General features: G+C 39.3%; 1 protein-coding gene across 2 annotated transcripts in view; it reads right to left on the reverse strand.

The window, feature by feature from the left end:
• mbtd1 (mbt domain containing 1) overlaps positions 1 to 25,461 on the reverse strand; it is a 57,144-nt gene that overhangs the window by 11,832 nt on the left and 19,851 nt on the right. For both annotated transcript variants that reach the window (XM_062056474.1, XM_062056473.1), the window contains exons 4-15: positions 20,249 to 20,363; positions 20,082 to 20,164; positions 19,879 to 19,996; positions 16,600 to 16,734; positions 16,420 to 16,508; positions 14,817 to 15,051; positions 11,195 to 11,250; positions 10,674 to 10,778; positions 10,446 to 10,593; positions 10,228 to 10,310; positions 7,153 to 7,387; positions 4,080 to 4,151 (exon numbers count right to left, since the gene is read on the reverse strand). In XM_062056474.1, coding sequence (XP_061912458.1) covers positions 4,080 to 4,151; positions 7,153 to 7,387; positions 10,228 to 10,310; positions 10,446 to 10,593; positions 10,674 to 10,778; positions 11,195 to 11,250; positions 14,817 to 15,051; positions 16,420 to 16,508; positions 16,600 to 16,734; positions 19,879 to 19,996; positions 20,082 to 20,164; positions 20,249 to 20,363 — 1,474 coding nt within the window. The remainder of the gene's footprint in view (positions 1 to 4,079; positions 4,152 to 7,152; positions 7,388 to 10,227; positions 10,311 to 10,445; positions 10,594 to 10,673; positions 10,779 to 11,194; positions 11,251 to 14,816; positions 15,052 to 16,419; positions 16,509 to 16,599; positions 16,735 to 19,878; positions 19,997 to 20,081; positions 20,165 to 20,248; positions 20,364 to 25,461) is intronic.

A 25,461-nucleotide genomic window follows, 5' to 3' on the forward strand; every position in this document is an offset into this window, starting at 1 on the left:
AACACCACTGGCTATCTTATTAGACTTAGACTTAGACTTCCTTTTTATTGTCATTCAAATTTGAACTTTACAGTACAGATAAGAACGAAATTTCGTTACATAAGCTCATGGTAGTACAGGATAAAAAAGCAATAAGATGGATATATACATAAATAAATAAATAAATAAATAAATAAATAAATTACTGTACAGATAAATATATTGCACTTTTTCACATGCATCCACGTTTATGGATGTATGTTGTATTGTCTTTTTTATTCCAGCGAGTTAATCCATTTTGGGGGGAGTTGAGGGGATAATTATGATGCGTTCAAGAGTTACTTATGTTCCCGGTAACGGTTTAACAGAACATCCATCCATCCATTTTCTACCGCTTGTCCCTTTTGGGGTCGCAGGGGTGCTGGAGCCTCTCTCAGCTGCATTATTCATATTTTTCACACTAAGTTTGTGTAAAAAAACCCACCGGCCTAAATAAAATGATTGGTGTTTACGGCACACCCTGAGCACATACACAGATACAAAAGCAGACCAAGAGAAGCAAAAAACAATCTGCAGTCATGTTGTTGTCATGATAGAATATACATTTAATGATAGCTAATGCTAACTATCCAAATTGCTATTATTAGCTAACAACACCCAGAGCTAATGCGGGTGCATGCGTTATGTACGTTTGCATCCTAAAAGCCGTAAGAGGGCGGGATATAGCATTGGAAAGTTAGCGCCCTCTAGACATCTGTGTAAACGTTGCAAACAGCCTCTTTAAAACCGTGACATTTTCTCTTCTTTCCTGACATCGCAAATAGTGAAAAAAATCCTAAGAAAACACAAAACTAGTAAGCGTATCTAACACAAATAAACACTGCCTATAAAAATTATAATATTTGCTTCTACATCTGCACTTCTCACTCAAAACAAAGACAATATTTCAAGGTAAATAAAATAGCAGTTAAGGTTGACATAAGGGGTGTGAACAGTGTTATGAGATTTTGAAAGGTTAAAGTCACAATATTTCTCATTTAAGAGAAAAGCTGTCTTGTGGCCTATTTCGAGTCTCACAGAAGGGCAAACATAACTCAGATTTTATACGCAACTGTGACTGAATGGAAGGTTAAAAGACGATAAAATGACATCGCTATTGTGACTGATAATACATGTAACATGGAAGTGGCAAAAGCAGAATTGGAAAGTGCTTTTTACACACTGTAAACGTTGCTACCCACTGCGGTGTTCCCCTCAACACTTAGGTTAGGGTTAGATGTGCGGTTGCTATTTTCATTGGAGTTCATTAGCTACCGTGGTGTTTATGTCAAAGCAGAAGCAGCTACAACTGTCATAATAGAAGGTAAACTTGGACGTTAAGATGCAAAATGGAACAGCACTTTGGATATGCTGGCTTGAAACCTCGAACAGCAAGCTGCCATAGCAGCAGCTCTAACCAACTCATAAAATTATATAGACTTGGTATCTGCGGTGTAAGAGAAGCCAAAAACCTTGTGTTTGTCATTTTGCCACTAGAGAACATACAACTTTACATGCATGTAAAGTTTCAAAATGCACAGACATTGTTTTGTCATATACAGTATTTTGTCATTGTAGTTTTATTTTCTTAAAAGTCATGTGAAAATATTTTATTAATTAATTTATTTGTATTTATTTGACAGGGACAGTACAATTAAACAGTGCTATCCAAAGTACATAGGACTTCTAACCACAGGCTTATTTGCAATCCTTGAAAAAAAAAAAAAAAGTTGAGAAAAGTGTAAAACACATACAAAAAGATTAGGACAAGTACACAAATAAAAACATATTGAAAATAATTGTTCCCATTTGTCCACACTACACCCACTTCTGATTTTCCTTAAGCCACTTTTTCATAATACCGTCTTGTTATTTTGAACCCAATATCCCTGATCATCTCGTCGTGTGAGCTGAGTGTGTCATTACACTCCTATACGATATTGTATTGAAGACGTGTTCGCTCTCACAAAGCTTTTTTTGTTTAGAGACACAAAATTGAAGCACACAGAGAAAAGAACACACTACCCTCATCTTTGTGCGATAAACCAGAAAGTCTATCCTACCTAATGTGTGACAGGGAGGAGACTCGGTTATGTTCTGTGTCTGCGTTTAGGCCTCTTGTTCACACGCAAACACATACTTCTTACCTTAAAAATGCACACTTTTGCAAATGCTGGCCAAGGTGAAGAGTTCCAAAACTCTCCACTTAGCGTATGCAATAACGAAGACTTGTACTCATCTGAGGACATCACTGTTGTACGCTGTCATTTCCAAAGCTCAACAACACTGCCTTGCTGCCATGTTTTTAATCCTTATTTAACGACAGATCATGAAGATAATTTACGTGTTGGTTTTATTTGTGTAGTAAACAAGTGGCTTCTAACCGTGTTAAAGAGGAGGGGCGCTATAGACAGGGCTCTAACTCTGCGTGGGAAATCTTTGTGGCCGCTATGGGCATGTGGTCACCATAAGAAGGTGGACGCTAACACAGGCTTGACTGTTCAGTGGGACCTCAACTTACAAGTATTTTGAGATACAAGCTGTTATTTTAGGTATGATTCAAGTTGAGAACGTAAGTTTGAGTTACAAACCTCTGCGGCGCGAGAGTGCATAGTAAATTTCAAATGAACATTGCAAAACCCGCCCGAAAAGAACTAGGGGATCATAATCATTGAATTGAAGAAATAATCAATATCAAAGCAGTTCAAGTGTAGTAATGTTACCTGCCAGACTCCGGAGACAGCAAAAACGACGTACATTAATCCATGAAAATATGGAGAAAATGCTGATGGTGTGTGTGTGTGTGTGTGTGTGTGTGTGTGTGTGTATGTGTGTGCGTCTGTGTGTGACAAAGAAGCAGCTCAAAAGAGACTCATTCGAAGTCAGTTTTCCTAAGTATAAACACCAGCACTTCTCATGATAGGTCCCCACAACATGACAGAGCAGTCCGGGCACAGTGAGGGTGAACTGCCATTGTAGCTACAGAGACAAATTATCAACAAACAATGTGAAAATCAACTTCACCGCGGAACGCGGGTGCTTTTTAAAGGTAAATGCTGCAATTATCACCAGATAAAAATTATAACTGTAGGTATTTTTAGTAAATTATTTTCTATTCAGAAACTGTATTCATAACCGTGGGCAAATGTAAGCATCTGTAGCAGCAATAGAAAAGGGGGAACAATAAAACAGTTAAAATAGGATACAAGAAATAAAATAATATATCACATGTATATCTGTCTATGAATGTTCTCATTCATCCAGGTCATTGTCATCATATGTATATCATCTGTAACTGTTGTATTGTTTTTAATACTACAATAAAACATATATAGTCAACGGCAGTCGATGGTTCAGATAATGCAACAATATATTATCTTTGAATATGTTTTTTTTTTTATACAATATTTATTGAAAACTTTTTTTTAAAAAGGCATGTTACAAAACTGTTGTGTTTTGGGGGGCAAAGCACAGATTAAATTGATTTCAATTAATTTCAACGGGACTGTTCTGAGTTACAAGCTCTGTAGTGGAATCAATCGAGCTCGTAAATTGAAGCACCACAGTATCTGAGGCAAAATATTTGTGTTGTTTTAATGCAATTTTCAGACACAACAAGCTGAGCTTGGTGTAGTAGAGCAAACTAATCAGCAAACAACACTCCGATTCCAATGAGACACAAAAATACCACAGTAAATAATTGTGCAAAAATTATAGTCAGGATTAAATGCTCCACTATTGAATTGAAAGTTTCTGGACATTTGGTGGAAAAAGGCCTTTTGTCATGGCCCAGCCAATACTTACAATGACACTGGTAACTCACATTTTCGAAACGCTTACAGTTCAGTCAAGTTTTTGGATTATTCTTTCATAAATAAACTACAAAATATAAATATTATCATGGACAAATTCATCAATTAAAATTGCACATCAAACATTAAAGTAGAATGTCTCACGGCAATATTTTCAACGACCAGGTGACAACCAACCATACGTTGAGACAGAAAAAGGAAGAAAAAGTATGTTAAGTCAAACATAAGAAATCCAAGAAGATTACTCACTTTTCTTTTGTCCTTTGTACTGCTGTGACTTTTTCTTCTGTTTGGGTAGTGACTGAGATATTTCTCTGTTACCTGAAAGATAATTTGTAATATTACTATTGTACTATACATAGTATGATCTATGTACAGCAGTGGCCAGATGTATCAATAGTCACCTATACCACATGCAAAATAGCACGTCATTTTGACAATTCCTAAAATCCAAAGTTACTGTATAATAGTGAACTATGTGACTAATGAGTGATAAAAATTAACAAATTGTAAGACAGGATTTCAACGCAATTCAATGATCTATTAAAAATTGTGTGAATTCACGCTATACAGGTATGTCTTCTTCTAGCTAACCAAGAGGTCATCAACCTTTACTGTCATTTTGCCCCATCTTGCACTTCATTTTTTTTCTCTCTCTGGCTCTCATTGAAGGCGGACGCTTTTCCTTCCCTCTCCTGCTTGCTTCTTTGTTTTGTCTTGTCTTAACGCTAAACAATGGAAATGATCAACTGTCCTCCTAACAAAATTAAAAAGATAATCTCGACGACAAGCCCTAGTTCAGGGGAAGCTGCCTGTCCTGTGTATCAACAAATTGGAAGATGTTGGCAGCCGTTCAAGGTACCCAAAAAATGGGCAGAGCTGTGGGCACTCAGATTTATGTGATTTTGGACTAAATCACAAACTGGACAACATCTTGAAGACGCTGTCTGCTCTGCATTGTGAAGTATGATTTATTTGAGCACTAGAAATAGACAATTGGAGTGAAAAGTTTTAATTTGTTTTCGCTCGCTCAAACACAAACATTCTAATCTGGATTGTTTTCCCTGGGTGGAGCGACCTGGTAAGGTTGTTGATTCGAGACTCTCCAAAAAGGACAATGCTGCAAAGGCGCTATAAAATCCTCCCCTGTCTCTTGCAGACACTCACCTGCTTTTGTTGACTTTTGTTGGACTAACAGGCTGTGTTTTCGCGATAACACTCAGAGCACCAGGATCGCAGATCAAAGCCCACTGTGCAAGTTTACACACACGCAAAATAGATCCACGTCACACGTACACGTGATCCAACCCCTAATCTCACGCCTTTGTCGCTTCACCCCACGTGGTATGACAAAAAACGGAGCAGTACCCTTGGTGGCGGCAGCTTCGGGCCAGATGCCTGCCCCCTAATTGCAAATATTGAGCTTTATGTAGTAATATGTGTATGTGCTTCGCTCAAGGTTTTTTCTAGGTCTCAACCACCCCCAACTATATTAAAAAAATAAAATAAAATAAAACCACACGTATTTAAGTATTCACAGCATTTGCTCAATATTTTGTTGATGCACATTTGGCAGCAAATACAGCATCAAGTCTTTTTTAATGTGATGCCACAAGCTTGGCACACCTATCTTTGGGCAGTTTTGCCCATTCCTCTTTGCAGCACCTCTCAAGCTCTATCAGGTTGGATGGAAGGCGTTGGTTTTCATTCAGGATTTCTATGTACATTGCTGCATTCATCTTTCCCTCTATCCTGACTAGTTGCCCAGTCCCTGCCACTGAAAATCATCCCCACTGTAGGGATGGTATTGGCCTGGTGATGAGTGGTGCCTGGTATTGTCCAAACATGAAGCCTGGTATTCACGCTAAAGAGTTCAAGCTTTGTCTAAACAGACCAGATATTTTTGTTTCTTATGGTCCGAAAGCCTTTCAGGTACATTTTGGCAAACTTTTTACAAAGAAACGTCTTCCGTCCGGCCACTATATCATACAGGCATAATTTGGTGGTTTGCTGCAGGGATCGTTGTCCTTCTGTAAGGTTCTCTTTTCTCTACAGAGGAATGCTGTAGCTCTGACAGAGTGATCATCAGGTTCTTGGTCACCTCCCTGACTAGACTTAGATGAATGCAGCAATGTACAGAGACATCCTGGATGAAAACCAACACTTCCCATCCAACCTGGTGGAGCTTGAGAGGAGCTGCAAAGAGGAATGGGTAAAGAGGAATGGGCGAGACTGCCCAAAGATAGGTGTGCAAAGCTTGTGGCATCGTATTCAAAAAGACTTGAGGCTGTAATTTCTGCCAAAGGTACATCAACAAAAAACTGAGCAAAGGCAGTGAATGTATGTACATGTGATTCTTTATTTTTTAATACATTTGCAAAATAAAAAAATAAAAACTTTTGACATTGTCTATTTATTGAGGGGAAAAAAAATATTTATTCAATTTTTGAATAAGGCTGTAACATAAAGTGAAGCGCTGTGAATTATTTCCGGATGCACTGGATATGCAGAACGTGTGTGATGACTTGTTGGGGCAATCTGAATTCTCCCCCTTAACTCTTCATCCTACAGCCTAAAACAAAGGCTCAAGACAATGTGCTGAAAACAAGAAACTAGGAAATCAGACATCACTTAATTCTTGCTACATCATCACCCATTGTGGCTTGCTGACTGTTAGATGTAACCAAGTGCGACAATTCGCTCTGTCATATTTTTAACGGAGGCAGTGTATTATGGGAAATTTCTCTAAACCCTAGTTTTCAGGGAGGTCCCTGGGCTCACTTGGTTTCGAGGGCTACACAACCCTTTGATCTTCGCCCTCTACCTAGCCTTGCTCAGAATTCTGACAACTTTCTCGACATTCACGAGCTAAACCAAGGAGTAAAGGATAAAACAAACGGAAAAGGGTAAAAAACTGGACTGGCCCATTCAGAGTCTTTTTGGAATCTCCTAAGTCAAGCACATATTTTTCTGAAATCCTGGTCCACCTCAACTTAGTTCCAATTTCAAAACAAAGTTCAGTTCAGTTCAGCTAGTTATTTATATAGCACATTTAAAAACAACCCCGGTTGGCCAAAGTGCTGTACAGACAAAAGAAAAGGGGCACATAGTGTCACATTTACATCGTAACACGGAAGGATGAATAAAATACAGTAGTAAAATATACCTTCAAAGAAGTGCAGAATATATCACCTAAAATATTAAAATGTAATAAATAAATAAAAAGGATACAACAAGAAATAAAAACAACCAAGATATCCTGTCTAACTGGATTTTAATACCACGGAGTAAAAATATGCTTCAATTGAAATCAAACTCTTACTCTGGGATGCAGGAGGTTGGAGTTGGTAGCCGGTCAGCTGACACCAGCCCACAGGATACAGATCAGGTGACTCGCAGTCAACCCACTGGTCATACTCATCCTCCCAGCCGTCAAAATGGATCCGTAGTAGACGATGTACAATTCTTGTCACTGTAGCAACACACACCAGTCGTGGCTCCATCAGGTCAACTGCCTCTAGCTTCATGCCTTGTCGAAATCCATGATTTGGAACTTCCTATTAAAGCAGGAAGAATAGTAGAAAATAGTATTTGTAATTCTTACATGCATACTGACTTGAGATGACTTTCCATTGAGCAACTAAATACGGATTGAAATCCTGCAGTGCCAGCAAGGTGCCGCCGCTTAAAAAGACATGTACAAGTTTGTCGGAAATTTGACAAAGAATACCTGTATGACTCTGGCAAGGATTGGGAGAATATAATGTGGTTTGTCATTAAATGCACTTGACGTGTTTGTAGGTAAATAAAAGCCACATATGAGCCCATCGACACCATCTGGAATGTCAAACATGGTAGCGGAAGCATTCTGATTGGGGCTGTTTCTCTGATCAAAATCCCTCCTGAGATGTGTGCAACCCCGGTGACCAACAAAAAGAAACATCTGACCTCTTTGTTGCCAAACAAGTACTGAGTCACGTTTTGTATTGGAACCAAATCACTATTTCAATCAGTCAAATACAGTGGTACTTTAGTTTAGAGTGGTACGTATTTAGAGATTTTTTTGCTTGAAGTTGCGGGCAAAAAATTGGGTTACAAGCTATCTTCAAATACTTTCCTAATTCTCATAGTCATTCACATTGACGTCCCACTGGGGTGAGTTTTCCTTGCCCGTATGTGGGCTCTGTACCGAGGATGTCGTTGTGGCTTGTACAGCCCTTTGAGACACTTGTGATTTAGGGCTATATAAATAAATATTGATTGATTGATTAATGCTATTTGGGGTAGCGAATGCCAAGGTAATAATATCTGCCCAACATCCGGAGGCTCACTTAATGGCATTAACTAGCATTTACAAAAGTAGTATGGCTAAATGTGGATGGATAACTTGACAGTTAAACCTTTGTTTTCCAAACCAGAGGTCGGAAGAAAGTGAATGTAAAGGATAGTGTATAGAAGATAAACAGTACATAATATGACATGCATTGAAATAAAGAAAGGCATTATTAAAAAATATGACTCAGGTGTGCGTGCAGCCGACTTGGCGAAACAGTTTGAGCACAGCACTGCTACAATCCGCACCGTATTGAAGCAGGAGTTGATAAAAGCTAGAATAACGCAAGCAAAAGGGCGTTAAAATAATTTCCAGCTTTTAAAAATATGGAGAAACTGCTGATGGTTTGACAGAAAATTCACTTGCAGGAGATACTGTAGAAGGTAAGGTAAATGCTGTACATTATTATTACTTCATGAAATGACTTCTTAAAACAGAATGACTGTTTGTAGTACATTATATTGTGTTGTTTTTTATATGATCCATTAATCCTCTATTGATTGGATCGGGTTATGGGGGCAGCAGCCTAAGCAGAGAAGTGCAGACTTCCCTCCCCCTCGCTACTTCATCTCGAGTCGTTCCCAGATTAGCTGAGAGACATGGCCCCATCAACATGTCCTGGGTCTTCTCCGAGGCCTCCGACTGGTCGGATGCGTTGGTTTTGATACAATAGTTGTTATCAAGAGGTCAATTTTTCTCATCAAAAAGCATGTCACAAACAATGGTGTTTTTTTGTGGCCCCAAACATAATATCGGCGTTTCAATTTATTTCAGTGGGGAAGGCTTGAGATAAGAGTATTTTGCGTAACAAGCTTTGTCATGGAACTCATATGTCAAGGTACCACTGCCCAAATCCATGCATCACATTAATTTTAATTTCCATTTGTTAAAATAACTCACTATAAAAATTATAGGACTGTTTATATCTTTGTCAGGGGTAAATCTTAACACTGTAAACCTCAAAACTCCAGATAAAAGACCTGTCTTTTCAACATTTTTTTTATTTTGGGTAATCTGGTAATACTTTAATAAACATAAACGTAGGGTTCCCCTCAATGTATTTGACGCCCCACAGCAACATATTAACCACAACCCTTTAAAATTAGTTTTTTTTAAAAGTGTAAACAAAATTAAGTAAGATAATGTATTGTAGCGTCCAGAAGAAAACACACACAATCTGGCGCTCTTTTCAGCTTTTGTTAACAATATTATGCTAACAACGGGTGCAATTCTAACAACTATTTTCTGCGTGCACACACGTATCCATGTTTCACTCCTGGACACACACAACATGTCCTCATTCTCCCCTGACACGGTGTGTTCACAGACCACAGGAAAAATTAACATCATAACACACGAAAATACATATTAACACCAGCAGGTAGTTGCAGTGTGAATGGATATATATAGTTAATTATTTGCGCACTATTGACCAGTGATGGACCGTAAGTTTGACCGCCGAAAAAAATACGTACTTTGATTATAGGAACACAGCTTGCGAAACTGGATAATGTGATGACGTAAGCCATACACACAGGGTTGTCTGGATCGGAGGCAGCATGTATCTGAGCTATACCCACGGACAGCAATATTCAAAATTTAAGATGGCAGTGGCAGCTATTAAGGAGAAAAGGCCCCCAGGAACGTGAAGCAAGTATGATGTCAGGCTCCCTGCAGATTTCTTTTCGTTGTGGACATGGAGCAACAGAAGTAAAGAGTCTTTAAACACGAGTATATTCTACAATAACACAAAAAATAAATGCTAGACTTGTAGCTAGTCGAGTGACTAAAAGGATTGGGGAAAACAGCAAGATAAAAAAAAAATCTCAACAAAGAACATTGTACAATGAGCAACAATTGAAAATGATATGTAAGAAAAATATATGTTAATACTATAATTAATTATAACATGTGCTTTAAATGTATGTATACATGTTGTTTTGCTTTTTTAAAGAAAATATATGCATCATAGTAAATAATGTGATAATGTCATATTGACCCCCCCTCCCCCCAACCACAGCGCTACAGGTATGTGGCAATCTAGCGAAAACCCTGTAAACCTACCTTGTTAAAAAACTTAACAGGAGCAGCCACTGAACCGGTTTCTCTGAGGTAGTCAAACCATTTAAATGGCAGCTTAGTGTACCCTGGGGGAAAGAATAAAGAGTTGACCCGAACCTGATTAATAACCTTTTGTAAAGAAATGTTTCTCACTTATCTTCAACAGATCGCTATTAACATCTCTCTAAAGATTCAAATACATACATATTAGTTTACAATACCTCGAGGGGGTGTCACGTCAATGTTGTTGATTTCACAGAAGCCAACAGGGAAGATGGAGGGTGAGGTGCCATGGTAGCAGAACCAGTCTGATCCATCCACTGCCTCAGAACCATCAATTCCAATCATGAGATACCCGTCTGCCAACACCTTAATGGCATATAAGTAGCAGCATTTAAACAAATTACTTTATTTAGATGTATTACCTATAAATGGGAAAACACACATACCTTTCTTACAGTGGCTACACATATAGCTGAGAGGTTCAGGGGGTCAATCGCTTCCAACTTCATTCCATCTTTGAACCAGTCCCCACTTTGGTCCACATCTCTAACCTGGTGATGACATAGGAACTACTGTAGTTTAGGTTTACAGTCACAATCAATCTAGAATAGTTGAATGTTTACAGAGTTGTGATAATACAATGTTGATAAATGTTCTTTCAAATATTAATCTCTAGAGTGAAATGTATGCCACCTACTGAAACTGAATTGTCAGGAAGTCATGCACGTTTGCTGTCATCCGTTAAACAGTATACAATTGAGGGCCAGTTCATAGCTGACTTTAAGATACTGTCGTAGGATCAACTTTCATCAATGCACTTTTCACAATCATGGTCATTGGCATTCGGTCATTCTGAATTACCCCAAGCATACATACAAAACAAACGTAGGACTTCAACAAAAATTATCAAAGCTACTATTATCAATTACGGTAAGCACATATTACGAAAGCAAAATAAACATGTTACCCTATGGAAGAGCTGTGGCGGAGCATCGACTTGACCTTCAATTTTCTTTGTTACGTCTGAAAAAATAATTGACCAAACAAGTTAGACCTACATGACACGATAATGTATTTATGGAGCTCGATTTCATAGTCGGAGTAGAGTATCTTCCATTTGTAGATCTAGTGTTCAATAATACTGGGGAGCACCCAAACATCTAAAGTGACATTTTGAAGCAGAGCAGGATGCCTTCCAGGGCTGCACGACTTTGAGAAAACACCTAATTGCGATTTTTCTCTCTAAAATTGCCATTGCGATTCGATTTGTAATTTCGATATTTTACAACGTGTGAAAATAACAAGTGAACGAAGACATGTTATTTTTAGACAATCAACATATTTGTCTCTCCTGGTGCCACAAATTAAAACAATATGCAGTAATTTACTGTAGAAAAAAATATTTGGCTTTATGCAGACATTTTTACCATTGTACTGTAATTGGAATGTAAGTAACAGTTATACTAAAAAAAAATGTAAATATAAAATAAATAAAAACAAAAAAATACAATTGACTTTTATTTCTGTAAGCTAAACTTTAACTTGCATAAATATTCAACATCTTAATGTGCATTTTTTTCCCAGTCGAAAATACAAGGTCTGGCGTTGTCTTTTTGTCTTTGGCGACACATGATCACAGACGGCATTCTCCAGGGATCCAAGTGAGGTATAAAAAAAAGAATTGAGGGTTTAAAAAGAAATAACTGGAGTTCAAGAGGACCATTTTGGGAGTTCAAGGGGCATCGATTTTACCATTTTTAAGATGCTTTGGAACGCGTTTACTACATAGAAAACGTGTACAAATGCAAGCAAACTTATCAATGGTTTCTATTTGTTCGATGCTATAAATTGAAAGCCCCACCCCTTTTTGACATCCATAGTTTGTTCATTTTTTTGTTGAGAAAAGATCTTCACCATATCAATACAAGCCATTTCAAAATGTATAACATCCATAGTTGATTTCATTAGTTCAATGATGTGTCTGGTTTGAGGAAATCTCTTCACTGCATATTTATAAGAAATTTCATGAATATATGAGATATGATGGCTATATTTGATAACAAATATTTTAATTGTAAAAACTTAAGATTTTTGTTGAACAAGTGAGTCACTTAGTAAAGTCATGGATGTAAGATTGCATTCAGTGTATCTGCTATAAATTAGTTTGTTCGTTCAATTATAACAAGAAGCTTTTTATTAAACGTAACCTGAATTGCATTCATGATATCTGCTACAAGTTTGTTTGTTCAATTATCACATAGAGCTTGTTATTACATATAACCTTAATAAATTAATGACTATACTGTATTGGTGTCGGCAATATAAAGGTGGCAGAATGACTGTGCACAAGTCAGCCTTTTATTGTATTCACAAAACTCGCACTGTATAGCCAACGGGCAGGAGCTTGATACACACTCACGAGAAGAGCTCCTCTGAACACTTCCTTGTTTTTTCTTTGCTCCCAGACTAGGTCTAACACTGAGGCAAGCCCACCGCTGCCCTCTGTGGCCCACACACAACATTCCTATTGCTGTTTAAGCAAGTTGGGCCAAGCAGCACTAGATCTAGTACAAGATAGTGAGATTAGGATTTTAAATCATGATTACAATCGTGAAACCTAATAACATCTACTTGTCAACAGCAATATTTTCATCAAACAGAATGTGTGTTACAGCACTCGTGTTGCCAAAATATCTCCTGCTTTTCCCCATTTACTGACTACTTTCATCCACTTTACCACCTCACTAATTAACCTATACTATAACATGGTCTAAACTCAACATTATTTTAATCATTCAAAGCATTCACTCTTTTGATTTTTCATCGCTTAATACGCAGGCTAGCTTAGGTAGCTCCAAAAACGACACCACTTCGACGCCAGCCTAAATGAGAGTATGGCTTCATGTAAGAAAGATTGTCCCTACTAGAGGGACATGTCCATATGTTGGAACAGAATAATAAGATACATTTACCGTAATTTCCGGACTATAAGCCGCTACTTTTTCCCCTCGTTCTGGTCCCTGCGGCTTATACAAGGGTGCGGCTTATATACGGCCTGTTCTTCTCCGACACTGACGAAGAGGATTTCGGTGGTTTTAGTACGCAGGAGGAAGACGATGACACAATGATTAAAGACTGACTTTTCATATACCGGTAGGCTGGTTATTTTGATAACGTACAGGCGAGCACTTTGTATTACTTTGCACCGTTGTATTATTTGTACTCTGCACGAATGCTGTTCGCCATGTCAAAGATGTGAAAGTTTGATTGAATGATTGAAAGATTTATTGTTAATAAATGGGACGCTTTGCGTTCCCAAACAGTCATCTCTGTCCCGACAATCCCCTCCGTGGTAGCAGGAACCCCTATATACTATGGTAATTACACATCAAAACCCTGCGGCTTATAGTCGGGTGCGGCTTATATATGGAGCAATCTGTATTTTCCCCTAAATTTAGCTGGTGCGGCTTATAGTCAGGTGCGGCTTATAGTCCGGAAATTACGGTAGACATTGTGGACACGCCAATTAGCGCAGGCTAATTGCGTGGCGAGCGTAGCATAGCTAGCTTTGACTCCAAGCCAGACGGAGTGAACAAGTCAGTTAGTGTCCGCTGCGCAAGGCTGTACTCGGCATGCTAGCGTGGTTAGTGCTAAGCAGCCAGCGAACCACGGTGCGCCGGAGTTACCGGTAGTGGTTATTAAACAAAAATCTAAAAAAGTTCCACTTTGGCTAGAAAAATAGCGGAATTCCACTAAATAGCGGACATCTGGGATGCCTGATACTCGCTCGTTCATCTGTATTAATGGGGGTGTATTTCCAATCCAATTTGAAGCCAAAATATTACCACAACGCGACATTTGGCATTGTAAACATATTTTTCTCCTGCTTATCTTTGTTACTTTGTAGCACTTCTTACTGGCGTGTCGTCGGTATGGAGGGTTCCTGTGTGTAAAGTCGGCGTCCCGCTCTTCGCCCACCGAAACAAAGATCCTGACTGTAAAGAGAGATCACTGCGTTCTTTTAATTCTACTGTAAATCAACATGCTCAGGCACTAAGAGCGATGTACAAAATGGGACGTCTTTCTCCCTGTTTGAAGCAAGAGACGAACAAACACGAAGCTCAAAAATTCTGATTGGCGAACATATCTGTCACTCAAACGAAGGTGACTCTGGAGGAAAAAAAGCCTCTTGCGATTAATCGTGCAGCACTGATGCCCTCTCTTCAGAAACTGACCTGCATGTTACATGGCACATGATAATGCACCAAAATGTGTTCAAATATGGGGCACCCACAAGACATTCAATAGCTCGTATTATAATTGAGTGAAAGAAGGTTACAGTAACACCTTATGCAGCTCTGTTCAATACCATGTCTAATAGGATGAAGTCCATAATCGTGCTCATTCATGTTCCAAAATCTATACTGCTTTCTTAGCTGCTAACTGACTACTCTAATTCAAGTTTCATGTCTATAGCATTGTCCTTTGATAAGATAACATTGGCATGGTTGCTGATATGTAAGGGGTAAATTGTGATCATGGATTTGTTTCACATTCTGTTGCAACTAAAGTACAAAAGTAAATCCTACCAGATCTTTTAAAGCGGTGTCCAATGCTGCGTGACCATCCAATATTATGAATGAGAGGGCTGTACATGTGGCACCAGAAGTCGTCAGACCCATCCTGGCTCTCTTCATAGACGAGCTTGAGGCGACCTCCGATTACTTGCTCCACCAACGCCACACGTGTCCGACAGAGATAGTTTTTATCCACAACCTCCACCCGCATCAGCTTCTTAAAAGGAAATTGTGTGTTCTCATGGACCTACAATATAAATCATATGGATAAATCAACAGTGGTGGATGGGAAGAAGCATTAAGCTTGATCACAAAACACAAATATTTGATTTAGTTTTTACACATTACAACAATTGAATATTTTGTTAATTTACACTACTCAGAAAAAGTTAAGATGTATTCGACTTTCAGAAACAATTTCAGGATTAATGTAAAAAGCCCTTGAACGGGTGCACTCCATTTTTCAGCAGGCACGCTATTTCTCAAAGGATCACTGCGAGGTGATCTACCTCATAAACGTTACATTAACATATAAATAAACATGGGACTGCAATAAATCATCAAAACATCTAGAAAAAAGCTTTGATTTGTATTTTGTTGCTTTTTTTAATGAGTTTCACTAATAAAAATGTATTAAATCCAGACTGCATGGAGTGCCCAGAACTTTAAAATGGTTCCCGCAAGACTGCTCCTAATTGAGCGCACATGAGAATGGTGTTGCAAACAGGCAAAAACAGTGATGATGGAGAGAAATGGCGTGGCACATAGGAAAGGACCAAAAGAAAACAAGAGAACCTGTCAACATTTTTTAAATAATTTCAAACTGAAAAGGACAGACAATGTGGTGAAATGTTTACACTGTCAAGCAGAGCTGGCATTTCACAATCGCACTACATTGATGCAGCACGTTATGAGAAAGCACCCTGCAAATTTACAGAATACTTACATAGCAAACAACCAGAAACAATGTGAAAGTCTATTTTGTCAGTTAACGCCATCTTTCATGTTTGACTTGCATAACAAATGTTTTACACATGGGGGCATGTGAGGACATGTTAGCATCTACAGTTAGTATGTTAATATCCAATGAGTTCTTTGTTCAAAAATTAAACACCACTCCTCTGATTACAGTAATACCTATTCAAATGTATATGTGTTCAATTGTTTGATAATCCCTTTGTTTGTAGAATGCTTTCCTCGACAAGTTTTCTCCTCTAGTCAGCCTTCCAATAACAGTGTTTCCCAGAGCTTGACAGCTTTGGAAGAGCAGGTGGAGGCATCAACTTAAACACGTATGCATATGATTGCTCTACTGACGGCCACCTTGTCCCAAATTATCTGAACATTTTGATGTTAGAATGGTTTGAGAAATGTGGAAATAGATGAAGTAGTTGGCAGGAAAAAATATTTAGATTTTTGGTGTACTGTAGAATGCTCCAGCATTCACATAATTAATTGTAATTGGACGTTCCAGATGTACAAATATGTGTCAATGTCTAAACACTGCTGGGTGTAATGAGGGTGAACTCCCCTTTGTCAAAATACTTCAGGTGTTAGAATTGTAACCAACTATAACAGACTTTGAGCAATGGCTTGGCAATAATGTGTATCTTACCTTGGCATTAAAGTCGGGTGGCAGTGTTTTAGCTCCAGTAAGACGCTTCACAAGAAAAGTTTTCCAGTTTGAATACTTATGCTGTATGCCTGCGAAATATATTTCATAAATATTCCATAGTACTTCCACTAGCCTGACAAAAATAACATTCAGATAAGGAAGGGTTGATGTAGTGCTGACTTTTTGGAGGTACAAGAGGTTTTCCACTAGACGCGCACCAGCCCACTGGGTGAACCTCAGGGATGCAGATATTACGCCAGAAGTCTTTACTGCTGTCAATGTCAAAACCTTCATAACGCAGGAGCGCCTTGAACCCTACAGACGGAAAAAGAAAATGCAGATGCCAACATTGACGGTCCATTAAAAACAGAACTGTGTACCAACAACAAAATAAAATAGTACATTTAAATTTTAAGAAAAGGTTTCAAATGTTTGAATCAACAGTTTCTTTTTTTAAATGTATTAATATAAATATATACAAATATTTTTTTATATTATAATTAGAAAAATTAATGGCGCAATTCATTATCAATTAACATTTTCTATTTTGTCAATTTAAGGAGTCTATTGTCTTGTAATTATTGGCAAGGAGATACTATGAAGGTTTATTTTCTGTAAAAACAAATGCTGCCGTAATTTCCAAAGTAAAGCCACACTCACCTCATTTTTAGACTAATTTTATTTACTACATATATTGGCCGCACATGTACACATAGAAAAATTAAATACTTACACAGGCACGTATGCTCAACCACAGATTAAACAAAAGACAGTGTTTGTAACACGCTTACAAGGTCCATTTACGTTGTGGTCAACCGTTTTTGAATATAAAACCAACACTAAAAAAACAAAATAAATTGTGTTTTCAATATCTGTTTCCAAACCGTAAATGAAAAAACGGATAACAGATCGTTTTTCCAATTTCCATCACAATTGGAAAATGGAAAAAAAAGGTAACGGGCATATGAAGTCATTTTATGCAAATCCATTTGAGACACCAACTTTACCCAGAAGTAGATATCCGTGGACTTCGGTTTGCAGGTAAACAAAACGTACCGGTCCGATGGGAGTTTCGATCAAGTAGAAGTTATGGAATGTCTTTATTTTTAACCTAGCCAAACATTGAATATGTAGTATAAAAACAAAACTGGATAACAACTTGAATATTTAAGTGAGGATTTTCTTAACAGGCTTAGCAGCAAATGACCAATCACAAACATGGACTTACTGCTTAAAGTTTATGTCATTCATAAACCCAATCTTATTAAAGGATAAAAAGATATTAGGCCTATAGCAAAACCAGTTACGAGTAAAAAAAACATGCAGGAAAGAAGGCTGGTAGGAAATCATAAACTACGTTAATACCTAAACATCCACATCATTAATAAACATATATATATATATAAAAAAAAACCACTGAGTATTTCTAACCGCTTGTGCCTTTTTGAGTGGAGTTAAATAATCTTCCACTAGATAGCAGCGGGTATAGGGCCTTGTTAGTCACACAATACAATTAGTGAATTTAGAATCACTAAGGTGGCAGTAACATATGTGGATAAATATCTGAAAAACTAAAAAAATAAACTACTCTAAACCGTGCCGCTAAAAGAGGCTTATTTGCATCTCTTTTTAAGGAATGGCAGCGCAACATGAAGTATTGTTGGTCTATACGGCGTTTCGCTGGATATTGCTGCTATATCCAGACGAACATGGATACTTTAAAAATGCATATTTTCCTATTTTTGTCCTGCTGATATGACATATTTAATGTTTGGCTAAGTCGGGAATCGGCAACCCGCGGCTCTAGAGCCGAATGTGGCTCTTTAGCGCCGTCCTAGTGGCTCCTTGGGAGTTTTTCAAAAATGTATGAAAATGTTTTAATATGGTTTCTGTAGGAGGACAAACATGACACAAACCTTCCTAATTGTTAGAAATCCTACATGCTTCACTGATGAGAGAGCATTTGGCGAGCACCATTTTGTCCCACTAATTTTGGCGGTCCTTGAACTCACCATTGTTTGTTTACATGTATAACTTTCTCCGACGCTGCCACAGAAAGATGTGTTTCATGCCACTCCTTGTTTGTCTCATGTTGTCCACCAAACTTTTCATGCTGTGAGTGAATGCACAAAGGTGAGCTTTGTTGATGTTATTGACTTGTGTGGAGTGCTAATCAGGTATATTTGCTCACGGCATGACTGCAAGCTAATCCATGCTAACATGCTATTTAGGCTAGCATCCTTATGTCTCGTTTGTAGGTATATTTGAGCTAATTTATTTTCCTTTACTTATGTCCTCTGTGTATTTAATTTATATTTGCATGTCTCATAACCCATTATCTCTGTGTAATATTGGCTGCATTTCTGATAGTTGTTTGTGTGCTCTTATAGACCACAGGAAACATTACCCAGCTTTCAAAAATTGTAGTAAATCCATTAGAAGAAGACAGCCTGACGTTTCCTATAACTTGGACACACACACACATCTATACCTTTGGCCATTCTAAGCCAGTATCTTCCAGGAGTAATCTCACCCTCTGAGAAGCCTCCGATTTACATTTTCCAATATTGCAAAAATGTGTAGAATAAATATTACATTTCAACATCATGTATTGCCTTCATTATAAGACTGATATAAGGCTTTTAACTTTTTGCGGCCCCAGGCAGATTTTTTTTGGTGTATTTTTGGTTCAATATGGCTCTTTCAACATTTTGGGCTACGGACCCCTAGGCTAGATTAAAACTAATACATTACATAACGTCAACTTGATTTAGACTCCAACAGTTCTCCTGTGTTCTTCTCTGTTTGTTTACCAACTAGCCCACGTCTGCATATCTACTTCCAGGTAAAGTTGGTGTCAAATAGATTTGCAAAAAACAAATTCAAATGCACGTCATCCTTATGTCCATTTTACAGTTGTGCACAAAAAGGTAAATTAGAACAATCATTTGTTATTAGTTTTTTAAATTTTGGGCATGAAAACAAATATTGAAAAAAACGAGTCATTTTATTTTTTTAATGTTGGTTTTATACTGAAAAACGGATGACGTACACGAACCTTACAGCCTACCTACTCATTGTCTTTTCCTCCTCCTCCTCCTGCTGCGTGCTGTATCGCCATTTTAGCCGTCAGAGTTTAGGGGACTGGAGCATATTAAGCAATAAATGGCTGATTGAATGATTGTGTGAGTGGTTTGATTTAATGTAAACAATTTGTTTGGTCCACGTTGACCTGTTCGGCAATTTCATTGGTCTGATGCGACAAGGCTAAATTTACTGGCGACATGTGGGGCTCGTTAACACAGAAAAATACATAAATTAGCTGCAGCAATGTATAAAGTGCAGGATTCAAAGTATGAGATTTAAGAAACGGATTATAGACCAAGAATTACGGCACTTGTATACCTTGTTCCCATCAAACTAAAACAAAGTTGATGTGTCAATAAGTACCAGTCTTACCTGCTAGCTTAACGATTTCTGCTATCCAGTATACCTTTGCGGAGTGGTTGGTGTCAGAGTTGAGCACTTCAATTCTCACACCTTCCTCTATACCTCCCCAGCATGTCCCCATAGGGGCCTGCAACATATGGTGTTTTTACAATGAATAATGCCACACATATTGAAAAATTTTGACTCTACAATGAGTTATAGATAATACTTACATGCTTGAAACAGCTGACTGGAGCACCAGATGTGTTATTGCCACATATATAGTGACCCCAGTCAAAGCTTTCAGCAGTGACCACTGACAAAGAAAATAAATTAGTGTGAATGCATCATTCAAAAGAAGATTGTGATCCTTGTAACTGTCATGAAGGATCTTACATACCAGCTTTTGATTTGGTCTGGTTCTGTTGACTTGCTTGGTACTGAGCATAGGCTGCCAACTTTGCCATTAGAGGTTGTTTCTGTAAGACTTTTGCTTTTTTTGTTGGTGGTTTGCCCTAGTAAAATCAAAACACACATAAGGTTTTGTTTCTTTATATCTACTCTATATAGGAGGTGCCTAACGGACATCTTCAGTTTGGTAGAGCGTCATACCAATGTCCCACAAAGTACACATTAATTGAGAGACAGGAAGTGTTAATAGTTTCCCTTGTTTGTCTACTCAGTAAAGAAATACAGTGGGGCCCAGCCTTTGGATAGTGGGAGTCATGGTTAACAAAAGTTCCAAGGAGAAAAAAAACAGCTTGAAAAATATCTTCTGTCATTAAAGTCTTGACCTTACCGGTGAAATACATAGACTGACAAAAACAAGTAGTTAAGACGAAAGCAGTGTTCTGCCATTGTTTGGTAGAAATTGGGTATTGTAGCAGAGCAATCTGGTGATGTTTCATCACCAGATTGGAGATTGGTGGATAGGCTGGATGTAATCATATATAAGGGGACACACTTCCAGGTAAAAAGGGTTGTTGTTGTTAAAGGAAGTCTGATAATAAACTCACCGGCTCAGAACTACTGCTCTCTCACCTCATTATCTTGACTCCCACATTGGTGACCTTGATGTTTATTGGACATGTTTAATGCTGCTGATCTCATTATTCCTGATGACTCTGCGCCATAACAGTCAATAGCGTATCCTGCCGTGTTTGCTGCACCAGTGAAACTACCGGAGTTCTGGCAGCGCGATCCTGAGCCCTGGTTTCGGCTTCTAGGTATAACAACAGATGAGACACAGTACTACCATGTTGTCTCTGCTCTGGACGCTCAAATTATGCAGAGAGTTATGGGCATGCTCAGGGGGTCCTCCAGCCAGCAGACAAGAACAGACCAGCTGCACCAGCTGTCCGACGCTGAGCAAGCTGACCACCTCTTATCTCTCAACGGCCCAGGGGACAGCAAGCCTACAGAGATGATGGTGAATATGCTCGCATTGCTTGGTCCTGGGGATGCATCGTCCCTGTTTGTGCAGTCCCTGTTCGTGCAGCTGTTTCTCAGTTAGCTGCCGCCTCCAGTACGCATGGTGCTCGCCAGCGGTAACCGAATTACAGTTTGTGGATGTTTCCTGCCACATTGCTCTGTGACATTTCTACTGGTCCACCTCGTCTGATGGTTCCTGCGGGTTGGCGCCGGCAGGTTTTTGACATCATGCAGGCTCTCTGTCACCCCGGTGTGAAGGCATCTGTGAGGCTGGTTAGCACCAAATTCGTCTAACCAAGCATGCGGAATGATGTCACGGGGTGGACAGCCGCATGTGTGCCCTGCCAGCGGGCCAAGGTCAACCAGCACATCAGCACACCACTGGAACCCTTCCAGGTGCCAGATCGGCGGTTTGACCATGTGCATGTGGACCTGGTGGGTCCGCTGCCTTCCTCTCGTGGGTGCACTCTTCTCCTCAATATGGTGAACAGAGCTACCAGATGGCCGGGCTTATATTTTCAACTGGGTCTCGAGGTTTGGCACACCGTCTGACCTGACCTCAGACGGGAGAGCCAAGTTCACTTCAGAGCTGTGGAACGCAATGGCTGTAGCACTTGGGATACAGCTACATCGCACTACTACTTATCACTTTCAAACAAACGAGCTGTGTGAACGTGTTTCATCACTCGCTAAAGGCTGCCCTGCAGGCTAGTCTCACAGACAGTGGCTGGGTTGACCGTTTACCGTGGGTAAGGTTGAGCCTGCGCTCTGCTGCGAAGGAAGACCTCCAGGCCTCTGCTGCTGAATTGGTCTACAATCAGCCCCTGAGGGTGCCAGGCGACTTCCTGCCCACAACCTCAGGTCAAGAGACATTTGTGGCCCATCGCCCTGCTGCTCAGGGGGCCACCAAGGCAGTGGTGCCAGTCCCCATGCATCACTGTTTGCCTTGTATGCCCAAGGACCTCCTGGCAGCAAAGTTTGTGTTCTTCCGTCACGGTGGTCATCGCTCTCCACTCCAACCTCCTTACGACGGTCCCTTTCGGGTGGTGAAGGCAAGGCTCAAAACTTTGTCATAGACTTGTGTGGTCGGCATGAGCGGGTTACTGTTGATTGGATAAAGCCTGCTCGTGACGCTGCTTGCACTCCAACCTCGTCGGGCCGGCCGCCTGCATTTGTTCTGGACCATGTTCCCTCTTTTGACATACGGTCTGGATTGCCCGCTGTTCCGGTTGGCCCCCAAGGGCACCATTGTCTGTGCCCATGGATACTGTGCGGAGTAGCCGCTATGGGCATCCTATTAGACCATCTAAAAAAGCCTAATTTGGTGGTTTCTGTGTTGATTTTAGTTTGTTTTTCTCTCTTTGAAGTTTGTTTTTTGTTTTTGCCAAATCTGGTGTTTCGGGGGGTGGGCTATGTAGCTGGGCACTAAATGTTCTCATCATCATTAGGGACACACGTCCGGGTGTAAAGGGTTGTTTTTGAAGGAAGTCTGATAATAAACTAAAAGGCTCAGAACTACTAATCTCTCGCCCCATTATCTTGATTCCCACAGTACAAAGCTAAAAGTTAGAACTATTGAGTCTGCACTTCATCCACTAAGGATGTCACTCACACTGTTCAAAATCCTGCTATTTCATTGCACTTTAAATGCATTTTGTTACTGTGACCTTACTGTACAAAACCCAAAACCAGTGAAGTTGGCACGTTGTGTAAATCGTAAATAAAAACAGAATACAATGATTTGCAAATCCTTTTCAATCTACAGTCGTGGTCTAAAGTTTACATACACTTGTAAAGAACATAATGTCGTGGATGTCTTGAGTTTCCAATAATTGCTATGACTCCTATTTTTTGGTGATAGAATGATTGGAGCACATACCTGTTGGTCACAAAAAACATTCATGAAGTTTGGTTCTTTTATGAATTTATTATGGGTCTACTGAAAACGTGACCAAATCTGCTGGGTCAAAAGTATACATACAGCAATGCTAATATTTGGTTACATGTCCCTTGGCAAGTTTCAATGCAATAAGGCGCTTTTGCTGGTTTCATCCACAAGCTTCTTGTTGAATTTTTGACCACTTCTCTTGACAAAATTGGTGCAGTTCAGCTAAATGTATTGGTTTTCCGACATGAACTTGCTTCTTCAGCATTGTCCACACGTTTAAGTCAGGACTTTGGGAAGGCCATTCTAAAACCTTAATTCTAGCCTCATTTAGCCATTCCTTTACCACTTTTGACATGTGTTTGGGGTCATTGTCCTGTTGGAACACCCAACTGCGCCCAAGACCCAACCTCCGGGCTGATGATTTTAGGTTGTCCTAAAGAATTTGGGAGGTAATCCTCCTTTTTCATTGTCCCAATTACTCTCTGTAAAGCACCACTTCCATTGGCAGCAAAACAGGCCCAGAGCATAATACTACCACCACCATGCTTGACGGTAGGCATGGTGTTCTTGGGATTAAAGGCCTCACCTTTTCTCCTCCAAACATGTTGCTGGGTATTGTGGCCAAACAGCTCAATTTTTGTTTCATCTGACCACAGAACTTTCCTCCAGAAGGTCTTATCTTTGTCCATGTGATGTGAGTCCTGTTTTGCTGCCAATGGGACAATGAAAAAGGAGGATTACCTCCAAATTTTTCAGGACAACCTAAAATCATCAGCCCCGGAGGTTGGGTCTTGGGCGCAGTTGGGTGTTCCAACAGGGCAATGACCCCAAACTAGGGCTGGGTGACATATCGATATACTCGATGTATCGCGGGTTTGTCTCTGTGCGATATAGAAAATGACTATCGTGATATTCGAGTATACGTTCTCACACAGTTGCTTTTAGCTGCAGGGCATTAAACTGCATGCGTTTCTCACTCTTTCCTGTCTCTCCTTCTCACAGAGACAGTAAAACAAGCGCACCTTCTTACATACGTCACATACTGTCACTTGAGCAACGTCACACGCTCCCGCGGAGCGAGAGGTAGCGACATGGTAACGTTAGCTGTGATTCTAACAGCTAACGGTGTGGTTTGAGTGGTAATACGAGAGAAAGAAGGTGCGAATCTGGTAACAAATGGAGGAATAATTAATTCCCAAGAAAAACAGCACGGGGTCCATCTTCTGACGGTGGTTTGGCTTCAAGCGGGAATATGTCTTTACATCATGTCAACATCTCCGTTCGGTGCCACACCAACTAAATGCAGAAGCAACTATTTCCACATCAACACCGTAGGACATATACTATTTGATATGCAGCTCATTTTTATGTGACACTTATTGAAATATCTTGTGTGTCATCATGCACAAAAGTGCACTTATAGCTTGTTTTAAAATGTCTCTGACAATCTTGCAGTTTCTGTTTTGGAAATGACATGAATGTTTGTGCCACTGCTTAATAACTGTTTAATAAATACAGTTTTGCTAAATTGACTTTAGTTGTGATTTCCCGCTCTGCATGAAAGTTTAAAATGAGCATATATTAATGCAGTATGAACAAGAATGTTTTAATGTAGACACATAGAATCATCATACTGCTGTGATTACATGTATCAAGTGTTCATTCAAGGCTAAGGCAAAATATTGAGATATATATCGTGTATCGCGATATGGCTTAAAAATATCGAGATATTAAAAAAAGGCCATATCGCCCAGCCCTACCCCAAACACACGTCAAAAGTGGTAAAGAAATGGCTAAATCAGGCTAGAATTAAGGTTTTAGAATGGCCTTCCCAAAGTCCTGACTCAAACGTGTGGACAATGCTGAAGAAACAAGTCCATGTCAGAAAACCAACAAATTTAGCTGAACTGCACCAATTTTGTCAAGAGGAGTGGTCAAAAATTCAACCAGAAGCTTGTGGATGGCTACCAAAAGTGCCTTATTGCAGTGAAACTTGTCAAGGGACATGTAACCAAATATTAACATTGCTGTATGTATACTTTTGACCCAGCAGATTCAGTCACATTTTCAGTAAACCCATAATAAATTCATAAAAGAACCAAACTTCATGAATGTTTTTTATGACCAACAATTATGAGCTCCAATCACTCTATCACAAAAAAATAAGAGTTGTTGAAATTATGGGAAACTCAAGACAGCCATGACATTATGTTCTTTACAAGTGTATATAAACTTTTGACCACGACTGTATATTTAATTGAATAGACTGCAAAGACAAGATACTTAACGTTCAA

The sequence above is a fragment of the Entelurus aequoreus genome, linkage group LG08, assembly GCF_033978785.1.
Source record: "Entelurus aequoreus isolate RoL-2023_Sb linkage group LG08, RoL_Eaeq_v1.1, whole genome shotgun sequence".
NCBI classification, from domain to species: domain Eukaryota; kingdom Metazoa; phylum Chordata; class Actinopteri; order Syngnathiformes; family Syngnathidae; genus Entelurus; species Entelurus aequoreus.